This window comes from Solea senegalensis, linkage group LG9 (assembly GCF_019176455.1).
Source record: "Solea senegalensis isolate Sse05_10M linkage group LG9, IFAPA_SoseM_1, whole genome shotgun sequence".
Taxonomy (NCBI): Eukaryota; Metazoa; Chordata; class Actinopteri; order Pleuronectiformes; family Soleidae; genus Solea; species Solea senegalensis.
Genome location: NC_058029.1, coordinates 21,641,434 through 21,652,078, shown reverse-complemented (window position 1 = coordinate 21,652,078; position 10,645 = coordinate 21,641,434). Strand labels below are relative to the sequence as shown.

General features: G+C 41.4%; 2 protein-coding genes across 5 annotated transcripts; one reads left to right on the top strand and one right to left on the bottom strand.

Moving 5' to 3' along the window:
• The first annotated feature begins 347 nt into the window (after positions 1-347).
• Positions 348-3,312, top strand: cdca3 (cell division cycle associated 3). The gene is made up of 6 exons (XM_044034623.1): positions 348-448; positions 1,206-1,356; positions 1,457-1,577; positions 1,665-2,609; positions 2,746-2,813; positions 2,935-3,312. The coding sequence occupies exons 2-6, from the start codon at positions 1,225-1,227 to the stop codon at positions 3,025-3,027; spliced, it is 1,359 nt and encodes a 452-aa protein (XP_043890558.1). The 5' UTR covers positions 348-448; positions 1,206-1,224; the 3' UTR covers positions 3,028-3,312.
• A 131-nt stretch (positions 3,313-3,443) lies between these two features.
• Positions 3,444-9,969, bottom strand: gnb3a (guanine nucleotide binding protein (G protein), beta polypeptide 3a). 4 transcript variants are annotated; one of them, XM_044034626.1, is made up of 10 exons: positions 9,751-9,969; positions 7,739-7,919; positions 6,793-6,914; positions 6,519-6,664; positions 6,273-6,336; positions 5,441-5,603; positions 5,262-5,328; positions 4,964-5,165; positions 4,661-4,877; positions 3,444-4,565 (listed from the first exon to the last, which is right to left on the bottom strand). In XM_044034626.1, the coding sequence occupies exons 3-10, from the start codon at positions 6,847-6,849 to the stop codon at positions 4,459-4,461; spliced, it is 1,023 nt and encodes a 340-aa protein (XP_043890561.1). In that variant the 5' UTR covers positions 6,850-6,914; positions 7,739-7,919; positions 9,751-9,969; the 3' UTR covers positions 3,444-4,458. The 4 variants fall into 4 exon arrangements, with proteins under 4 accessions (XP_043890561.1, XP_043890562.1, XP_043890559.1 ...); XM_044034627.1 differs by having other exon boundaries at positions 7,739-7,835; XM_044034624.1 differs by lacking the exon at positions 7,739-7,919 and having other exon boundaries at positions 9,751-9,968.
• Positions 9,970-10,645: the final 676 nt, after the last annotated feature.

The window sequence follows — 10,645 nt, the reverse complement described above, 5'->3', positions numbered from 1 at the left end:
TTTAACAATATTTTTGTGATATTTTTCCATTTTCAACCTCTATCTTCCATAGATAAATGTAGAAATGCATGATTTGTTTTGTCCATTTTTCTCCCTAACCTCCCAAAAAAGACTAACGTCTGTCCAGTTTGAATAAGGAGAGGCGTGTTTGAACATAGCGTAATCCCTCAGTACACATGTGACAAACAGTACACGCATTCATATCAACTTTCAAATGTGTTTTCTGCCAGAAACCACGCCCACTCCTAGATCGCCGTGCTCTGAGCCTATCAGCGCCGAGGAGGCGGAGCGGAAGTGTGTGTTTATTGGCTCATTTAAAAATAGCGTGTACGCAAAGCGCCATTTAAATGTTTTCAAACTCGTGAGTGAAATCACTTCGTTTTGAGTGTGGAGTCAGTGAAAGGAGTTAAACCTTCGCGACTTATCGACTGTCTTTGTTTTATTTCAGGTAAGTTGTGGTTCATGTCCGCTCATATAGTCTGTGTTTAAACTTAAGTGAAAGACGTTTCAGTTTTAAAGGAAAACAAGGACACTCGATAACCGACCTCGTCTGTGTTAGCTTGTTGTTAGCTGGGTTTTAAACTGTGTTACACTCCTTGATATCGTGTTTGTATGCTGTATATTCAGTGTTGTATATAACATGTGTAGGTGTCGGTTCAGTTCTGCTGCATAATGTGAAAGGATTTGTTTTTTGTTTTTTCTTCAAAGCCTCAAATCTTCCTCTTTTTTTATGTAATTTGAAGTACGTTTGTTTCATTGTGCTGTTCCTTTATTTTAAAATTCCAGTCATTTTCACATTTTTTGTTGCTTTATGTCTTTAAGTACAAGTAATAAATCGAGCAGATTATTGTGGCCAGTTTTGACTTTTTCGTAATTTGCAATTGGCCAGTTTTATTTGATATGTTTGTTCTCATTGAGGTCACTAAAATGTCAATTTTTATCCAAAAGTGAACATTTTTATGGCCATGTGTATGGATTATAGGTTATTTTGATTTGATTTGCAGTGTAAATGCAAAATGCAGTATTGTCAGACATGTGATAGACCATACTCCATATAGTAAATAGACCATATAGTAAATGTATATCAGTTAAGCAATTTTGTTTATCGATTGTTGTGAATAAACAGTCAGTTCATCAAATGGTGCTTGGCAATGGCCAGGGAAAAACACATTGGTTGATCTCCAATTTCTTGTTATATTTTCCAGTTAACCTTCAGTAAGCATCATGGGATCCAGTGAGAGTAAGATGCCTGTATCTGCACCAATGAAACCAGAACCAGCTGTCAGGAAAAGTCACATCAGTCACCTGATCGATCCACGCTCTCCTTCAACTAACGTCGACCGTACACCTATTCAGGTAGATTAATTTTTAGATTTCCGACCCAGACATAGTCCTACTGTAAGCTCAGAGGGAGCCATTTTAAAATGCTTCACAACAGGCTTTGGGTTTTTTGCAGGTCATTGGGCCGGTGGCTAAATCTTCTGCTGTTGTGAAAAGTGAGTGTCCCCTGGCATTCACTGATCCCCGCTCACCGACTATTGGCATTGTCCGCACCCCTGTCAGAGACGTCATGAGAGGTAACTATTGGGTAAACAATAACTTTCAGCATGGCTCTTTTCACCTCATAAATCATGTCAGACATGCTTTTAAACTTGTCTCCACAGCAAAAGTTGGGTCCTTTGCTCGCCGCCTGGGCATGCTTTTCCACAACGAGTCTGAAGGCAAATTCACTGAAGCGCCTCAGAAATGCTTCAGTGATGCTGTGGAAGAGGAGGTAGTCTACAGGGATGAGGAGCTGGCTTCCACTGAGCCCCTCCTGACTCCTCAACCTTCTCAAACCTACAGCTCCTTGGCTGAACATGCTAACCTACTTGCCACTCCTGTGCTTGGGCTGCCACAGAGTGTGGGTACTTCAAGCCCCTTTGTGGTTCTTGAGGAGCCCCAGGTGGAGGTGCAGGTAGAAACGGTAGATGTTAGTCTGGAGGAGGCAGAAGAAGCAAGAGAGTCTCCTCTTCACAAGAGACTGAGCATGAGCCTGATAACTTGCCATGAGGGAGCGCCTTCATCACAGGTCTTTGCTGAGGTGCATCATGACAGCACTTCTTCTGCAGTACCTGACGTGGCAGTGGAACTACTCAGGGATGGCGTGGATCATTCTTATGCCGTTCCTTCAATCACAGTTGAACCCGAGTCCCAAGCTGAGCCTTCACCAACCTCTGAAGTAGCTGATTCTCCTGTTCAGGTGCCCACTGCACAGCGAGAGGAAGCAGAAATACCACCATCCTCTGAGGAAACAAAAGAGCTCGCTGAAGGAAACTCTTTGCCGCCTGCAGCTGTTTCTTCAGAGCCGCCAACCAACAACAACAACAACCAAGAGCAGCCACAGCTCTGCAGTGGCATCCGTTGCCCCACCTTTGACTCAAAGAGTCCCAGTCAGGTGGTGTTTAAGCCGCAGTGGTTGGGAAAAGGCTTTGGTGGCACTGGGCTGAGAGCCAGAGGAGTGCAGGGGCAGAATGCCAAGAGAGGCTCCTCCCCCCTCGCCGTCCGTTTGGCCGTTAAGAATACAACCAACGAAAATAAGGGACACTATGGCAAAGTCAAGCAGAAAGGTGTGTAGTGGCGAAGCTTTTTTTTGTTTTGTTTGAAGCTTTTTTTTGTTTTGTTTTTCTTTTAAACTCCTATCACCTACAAACAGGAAGTAGTCGTTTGATCGATGTCTGACTTTTTGTCTTTTTACTTTTCTAGGTTCAGAGGGCCGCTCACCTCTGCAGATCCTTAAGGAGACCAACTCCCCCAGGGACCAACGTTCCCAGGTATTGTGATCCCTATGCTCCTTTCACACCAGCTTTATAAAGTAATGCTCATTTTAATTGTTCAAAAGTGAATCCTAACACAATGTGAATTTATTTTTGTGGTAATGTATTTTTTTTCTAGATGAAGCTGAAGGTGTCCACTCCAGACAGACAGAGGCCTGGACTGATGGACCGCAGAGTGCTGGCAGTGGCTGTGGATAAAGAGAACAGATGATGCACTGCAGTGTTGTGTACATTCCTGCCACTTGTTTATCTCTTAAAACATGCTTTTATGTGTACAGTTCTCTTAAGCAGATTTTTCTTGTGTTTTTTGCCATTTGTGAATATTTCTTTGGACCGCCAAATGCTGATTTTGTCTTTTTGTAAATATAAATAAAATTATTTGCATTCATACCTCAGCTTTAAATCTGTTTATCAGTTATCAAGTACTTCCTGTCGTCCTACTTTGCTTCTTGTGTTTTTTGAATTTTTTTGTTACATTTTAAATAAAAGGGTGTTTAAAAATACTTTTTTCCTTCTTTCTTTTAAATTTCCCCAAGTCTATTGAACTGACTTTTAAAATTGTGCGTTAGCATTTGTATCTAGTAGTATTATAAGTCAACTTGTCAAAAATAAACACTAGACTTGTAATGCGGTATCCCAGGTTTATTAGACAGTTTTTAAGAAAGGTGAAATTGCTTTACTCGCACAGTGTATATTGAAAACAGTCCAAATTGTAGGGCATGGAGTTCAGAGCTTTTGTGCACTCAACACAAAACTTTCAAGATTATCATGCAGAGGAAAGACAGATCATGTCCAGATTCAGAAGAACTCAAACACACAGTAGCAGTTATCCTCCAGGGGGAAACCAGCACTTGTACGAAGAGTCCTGAGACAAACGGGTCGTCTTATTTTGTTAGTGCTTAATGAACCATTAAAACCATTTTATCATCCCATCTTGTCAGTTCAACAGTTTGCACAAAGCACGTTTCTGGTCTGACCTGAGTTAGGATGAGAAGCCAAATATTTTCAATCACATACAAAACAACTCAAACACTAATGTGGACATCTGCATACTATAACTTCATTTATACTTAAAATCAGGAAGTGACAGGTATTAAAATGTAAGCATCTAGAGAATCTACCGAAGCTAAGAACAAACAAAGGTCAGAAACAAAAATGCTCTTATTACTTAAATAAACACAAACTTATGCTTTCATACAGCATTTTAGTAGAGCTCGTGTAAACCTACACAGGCTGGTTCTGGACCCATATTCACTTCTATCTTGTCCAGTGTGCTACCATTTCAAATTTGGCAACTGTTCTCATTGGGTGAGATTTGAAATTCTGCAACAGAACGTTACTATTTTGAACCACAAGATAATTCACCATTAAGAGGAATCGTCTTTTCTGATATCCTGTACCCCATGACCCCCCAAATTCACCCATAATGCTAAAAGAAAGGAGAGAGCGCAATGTGACAGAGAGAGGAGAAACCTTTCACATTACAGCCCCTCTCCAACATTAGATAGGACTTGGCACAATTAAAATACCATCCTTTCCCCCTGTGTGACTCCTCATCCCTTCCTCTAACTCCAATTTCTTTTTCAATTTCTCCCAGGCAGATGTTAACGTCTCTCCTCCTGCTCACTGATGAGGAATGACCTCAGTTCCAGATCTTGAGGAAGCTGTCCCAGGATCCTGTGCAGCACGCCATGCCATCTGAGGATACTCCAATACAGCTCACTCTGTTATCGTGACCAGCCAGCACTCCTGTGTCACCACAAGGAAGACAAGAGACGATATAAGTATCACTGGATAACCAGTGAGGTTTCTCTCCAGCTTTTATGTTTTCCACCTGTACTCACCCACTCTCTCTGCTTTCAGTGAGTCCCAGATGTTGACGTTGAAGTCGTCATAGCCGGCCAGTATCAAACGTCCAGACAGGGAGGGAGCCAGTGAGGTCACCCCACACATGATGCCGGAGTCCTGGTAGGTGATGAGCTCCTGGTCTGCTCGCAGGTCATACAGCTTACAGGTAGCATCATCAGACCCAGTTATTATTGCATTTCCATTTGGGAAGAACTGGAGAAAACAGACGCATTAGATTAGAGACTAGGTCGCCTTCAAGAGAAAGATTTTGGTAATGTGTAAATGATATTCATTCCCACCCCAATTGAGTTGATGTCGCTCTCATGGCCTCCAAAGGTCTGCCTGCATTGACCCTCCCTGATGTCCCATAGCTTGGCCGTGTAGTCACACGCCCCTGAGATGAAAAACTTGAAGTCCGGGGACACGGCCAGGGACATGCAGTCTCCCTGGTGTCCTGTGAAGATGGTCTTTTCGGTTCCTGTCTCAATGTCCCATAATACGCTAAATGAAGGCAAAGACAGCGTTCATTTTAGCTACACAGACTTTGGGAAGATGCAACAGACTTTTAAAGTACGATCAATCATCCTAAATTCTTACCAAGTGCAGTCCCCAGAGCTGGTGATGATCTCAGAGTCATTAAGGAAACGACAGCAGGACAGGTAACCTGGGCAACCAAAAAAAGCTTATATGAGAAACCAGAGAACGTCCCGTGCACGTCCAACATCTAGGCATCGGTGACTTCAAGATTCTGTATTTCACAAGCTGTGTCGTCTGACCTGTGTGTGCTGCCAGCTCACGCATGACCTTGACGTTCCCGTCCTTGCCCTTGAGGTTGTAGATGGAGCACATGTTGTCCAGACCACCACAAGCCACGAAGTTCCCCGAAGGTGCATAGGCACAAGTCATTACCCATGATGACTTGAGAGGGATGGCATTCACCTAGGATCACAAACGGGACTGTTTAAGTTCTTGTCTTCAACAAGAAGAAAGAGTGAGAAAATACTATTTAAATCGTGTGTTCGATTGGAAGCTAGAAATCATTAGATGTGTTAAAAACTTGTTTCATCAGGTTGTTAATATTGGTTCTACAGGAGATCACTATTTTCTGCTGGAGGTTGTAGGTTTGTTGACAAAAGTCAACAAATCTCTCAGATTCAGAGAAAAGTAAGTTGTGTTTTTAAACAATAAATGTTTGCTAAAGTTATATCATTCATTTAACATACTGTAATGTCACACGTACTTTTCCAAGTTATCTTAACAACCTGTTGCGGTTTGGTATGGTTGTTATTCAAATCTCATTTTTATTTCGAGTGAGATATGAGGGTTCATTTTAACACTGATTGTGTTAATGTGCATAATTATCCAATTTGTATCATCCATTTTGTAAAACATCCCAAAGTGTCATTATCTATGTTGACAAATAATTCAGCACAGCTTTAATGAAGCAGATGAGCTGAGTTTGTGAGCATTAAACTCTTTTAAAACTCAAATATTACTTAAATGCTTAACAATGTTCAAGAGTAGATATAAGTTGCTTATTTAAATGTCACAGTCACAGTCTGCCTTCTTCCAACAATTAGGACTTTTAAGTCTTTTATTCAAACTCACCTTATTGGTCGTGATGCTGTCCCACACTATGAGTTTTCCATCTTGTGAGGCACTGACACACAGCCTGGTGGAGTTAACATCAAAAATGAAAGCTTGAGAAGCTGAAACATTTGTACTTTAAACACATTCAACCAGTTTAAATCAATACTTGTAATCCACCTCTCTGTATTCTAACTGTGTGCTAAATTTGATAAGGTAAAACAGCAGGTGTTCTTTCAGCGTGTGTACAATATGCTGTGTATTTACTTGGAGTCAGTGCCCCAGTGCATTGCGTAGATCTTGGCAAGGTGACCTCTTAGTGTTTTCCTAGTCTTCATCTGGACACGGCCCACCACAGTGATCCCAGCCACTGCCTCCTGCAGCGTGGTGTCCTGCACTGCCTTGCGTGCTGCCTACAGCATATGGAGAGCAGACACATGCAGTGTACAGAGGGGATCAGGTCACTCCCAGTCACATTGATAAGACTGATAATCATACTGCTTTCTTGATCGCTCACAAATGACAAGAGGAGCCTACTTACAGTGATCTGGTCTTTTAGACTGTCCGCCTCCTTTCTCAATTGCTCCATTTCTCCCATGGTGATGGTTGCTGGGTATGTTCACTAATGCAGACTGGGAGAGAAGTCAGGAGAGCAGATAACCCCTGAAATGAGGAAGAAAAAGAGACAAAAAAAAAGAAGAGACAAAATACAAGAAATATAATTTTAAAGGAGTCAAGATTCATACCTTTATGCTCCATACGAGAATTGCACCTGCACCTACCTGAGCAATTTCAAGCCTCTCTAACTCCAAACTCCAAGTAAGTGCTATTTTGCAAGTCAAACTGGCCCTTGTCTGCTTTGCAAACTATAAACACGCAGGAGCACACAGAAACCCACAAAACACGCCTACACATGCATTCACTGACACGCACACGCACACACACCAATACATGTGGACCACATGAATATTCGAGCATGACATTAACAGCAAAAGTATTTGCTGTTCGGCTGAAGTTGAGAGCACACATCCTCACCCTGAAATGTACACACAAACCAGAATGTCCTGAAATGCTTAATGTCATTTAGTGTATCAGCCCTCAGCCAGTCACCTCGCACTTCACAGCAAATGCACAAATACTGACAGGGGAGTGTGTTCCACTTAACACGTCAGTGCACACAAGAATAATGTTAATGGTTATTGAATTTAGTAATGTCATAATTAAAGAAGCAATCACCTAATGGACGAACCCACACAGTGTGACAAATGTAATCGAGGCACAAGTGGAAAAAGGCAGAGTCACGATCTCTGTGTTGATTTTACAGAAACTGAGCAATGCAGAGAGAAGAGCACAACACATGACAGTAACTTCATCATGACAAGGCACAAAAAAACCCTCAAGAATAACAGAAAAACACTCCGCTTTCTCCTCATGTACACAAATGACTCCTCTTACAAATTGCCATGATGGTATCTTCTTTATCTTACCTCAAAATCTGACACGACTGGATACTTGAGATGATCTTATTGTTTGCAGCAATCTCTCTGTCTCTCTCTCCCCTTCTCACTATTTGAATGAGTATCCCTGTCAAAACACATGACCCAGTGGATTTGCCTCTAATTTGGTTGAAGTGAAAGGGAGAGGAGGGGAGTGAAGGTGAGAATGGTGCTGTAAAAGAAAGAGATTGCCTTTAATTGTTTGTCACTCTGCTGCCTAAATTGAATTAGAGATGTGATAAAAAATTATAATTAGAGTGTTGATTTTGTTTGGGGTTTATTGTAGTGCAATGCTCCAGAACACCTCAGCAGATACTGTGTGGGTGTCCCATCTAAAGCCGTCCATACTCCAATTCTCCCTGAAGTTGGGAACAGGGGATTTTAGGCCTTTGTTCCAGGTGGGAAATTGCTTTGAAAATAAGTGTTATAATGAATGCTTGAGTGTTTTTTTTAGTCGCGCTATTACCCTTTTGCCATTCTGTTCCGGGGAACCTGCCATTGTTCTGTGTGATTAAATGACGGCTGGGTTTTGGTGGATGTTGAAGTGCATTAACACAGCGAGAGAAAAGTGGAGGCAAAGGGGGTGGGGGTTGTGCAGGCTCAGGGGCGAGGCGGGCGAGTGAGTTATAAATCCTACTGGCTGAGATTTTAAGGGAAGCCTTTTGAATCAAATCTGCTCTCATCCGATTACTGACTGCTCTTTGCATCTGGATAAGAGATGGGGGAAAGGATGGGGGGAGCAGATAGTGGGATGAGAATGAGGGCGGGGGCAGATGGACGAGGTGGATGGTGATAGAGGGAGTTAGGCACATGATTTTCTGCAGTTTACACCTTATGTCATTCTACCAGTCACCGGTCAGAGTGCTGTGTTTCCTGCACCAACAAAATCATTTAAGTTATGAGTGAAAATTCTTGAAAATATGGCTCCTGTTTGTTTGATTTAAAAGACTATATAGCTATAACATTGTAGTTGCTGTGCTTTATATTTGCTATACCAGCAGTCCATGTGAATACTAAACAAACAGATGGGCTGTACCAGGGTTGTATGTGTATATATATATATATATATCTATATATATATATAGATATACAGAGAGAGAGAGAGATGTGTGTATACATCTCTCTCTCTATATGTATATATATATATATATATATATATATATATATATATATATATATATATATATACCAACATTAGCTTTTGCTATGTTGTTAGCCCTCTAGTGGTTAACTGTTGAGTTAAGAATCTCCAGGTGTAAGATTGTAGTAAATGACCACAAGACCTGCTTTAAGGTAATATTGGAGTTGTGTCGCGTCTTTAATTTGCTGGACCAACCAAAGAAATCTGTCTGGTTCTTTTCATCCATGGTCAATTATTCAGTAGTTTACAAAAGCCCCACTTGATCCTGAGATATGTCAGTATTGTAGTGTATTGAAGATTGTATCCAAAATAACCCAGGGTTACTGTGAATAACAAGTCATTGTTTCTGCTTAGAACAGTGATTCTATATTTTACACTCTTTCAACTGTTTACCATAGTTGTTGTTGTGCAGCTTTTGTGTGGCAGTAATGGGAATCAGACCACAAATAAATGTGTTTATAGAGTATCAATGAAGAACCAGTGCAGTGTGTTGATCCTATGTAAATCCTTCTGCTGCTTGTGCCAACTAAACTAAAGATAAAACACAAACAAGCTTGTAAAGCGCGTTTCAACAGAATGCCGATTTGCATGTCCATACTTTTTCAGTGTTAGTCCTACGCTCTGTTCAAGATCACAAGTACTTTATGATGTATGTGTGAGACGTTTTGACTTTAAAGAATATATTGACTCAACACTTTAAAAACAGGATATTCTGAAAGTATTAACAGTAACATTTATTTTCAGACTTTTTGATCTGACCCTTTGAATCTGATTCAATAACTGAGCAGCATGAAAGAACTGCACACACACACACACACACACAGTCAATTACTAAGAACATTGAGTAAAACACTCTACTCACCAGTGAGGAAACTCCTCTCAAGGTGTGTTGGTTGATCTTCAGTCACTCTTCTTCCAATGCTCTCCCTCAGGTCGTTATCATAAGTTTAGCTTCTCCCACGCTTTTGGAATCACTCAGTGAGATATTCCTCCGTCACTCTCTCCACTGCTCCTATGAGGAACAGATGAGGATTGGAGGGATGAAGGGAGATCAGTGATGAAGGGATAAAACCCTGGGATGGACAGAAAGAGGGGTTGGAGGGAGTGGAGTGGAGTAGAGTGCAGTGGGCCGGGGTGGGGGTGAATGATACAGAACGGCAGAGGAGACAGTCGGGGAAACCAAACAAGGTGCAGATCATGGTTAGCGGGTCACAAGACACAAGCTCGGGTGAATCCGCATCAAAAACCAAGAGATGGAAATCATGGAGGGGAGGGGAAAGAAGATAAATAGAGGACCTGGGAGCATGGCTTTTTATGGTGCTGAGGTAGTCTTTAATAGATACATGACTGGCAGAGGGGTTTGTGTTTTGTAAACCTGAGGTTAAGCTAATATTAGAACATTTGGGGCAGAGAGGAAGACTTGGCAGAGCAGAGATCACACAGTATACACGGATAATGTAAGACATGACTGCAGGATTCAGGGGTCCATTCATAAAATGTTGACAGATGTACGCTTAAAAGATAAGTGCTGCTGTGATCTTTACAGTACAGTTTAGTGTCAAAATACGCATTTTCATTTGATGTTTGTAATTAAAAAGGGCACTTGAGATCCAAATACCTTCACTGATCCCTCTATTTGACTTGTTTTGGCCTAGATTTAACCTCTCATGGCATCTTAAAATAAACTTCCTAAACTTTGAGCTTCCTAAAGGTTCACTGTATAACATATAACATATAAAATATAACATATAACAATG

Excerpts from the sequence above, each read along its gene's own strand:
- gnb3a (XM_044034626.1), bottom strand. The coding sequence starts at position 6,849 with ATGGGAGAAATGGAGCAATTGAGAAAGGAGGCGGACAGTCTAAAAGAC. Across the intron at positions 5,604-6,272 it reads ACAGCATCACGACCAATAAG|GTGAATGCCATCCCTCTCAA; the intron begins GTGAGTTTGAAT and ends TTGTGATCCTAG. Across the intron at positions 5,166-5,261 it reads AGCTCTGGGGACTGCACTTG|CGTATTATGGGACATTGAGA; the intron begins GTAAGAATTTAG and ends GCCTTCATTTAG.
- cdca3 (XM_044034623.1), top strand. The coding sequence starts at position 1,225 with ATGGGATCCAGTGAGAGTAAGATGCCTGTATCTGCACCAATGAAACCA. Across the intron at positions 1,357-1,456 it reads TCGACCGTACACCTATTCAG|GTCATTGGGCCGGTGGCTAA; the intron begins GTAGATTAATTT and ends GGTTTTTTGCAG. Across the intron at positions 2,610-2,745 it reads TGGCAAAGTCAAGCAGAAAG|GTTCAGAGGGCCGCTCACCT; the intron begins GTGTGTAGTGGC and ends TTACTTTTCTAG.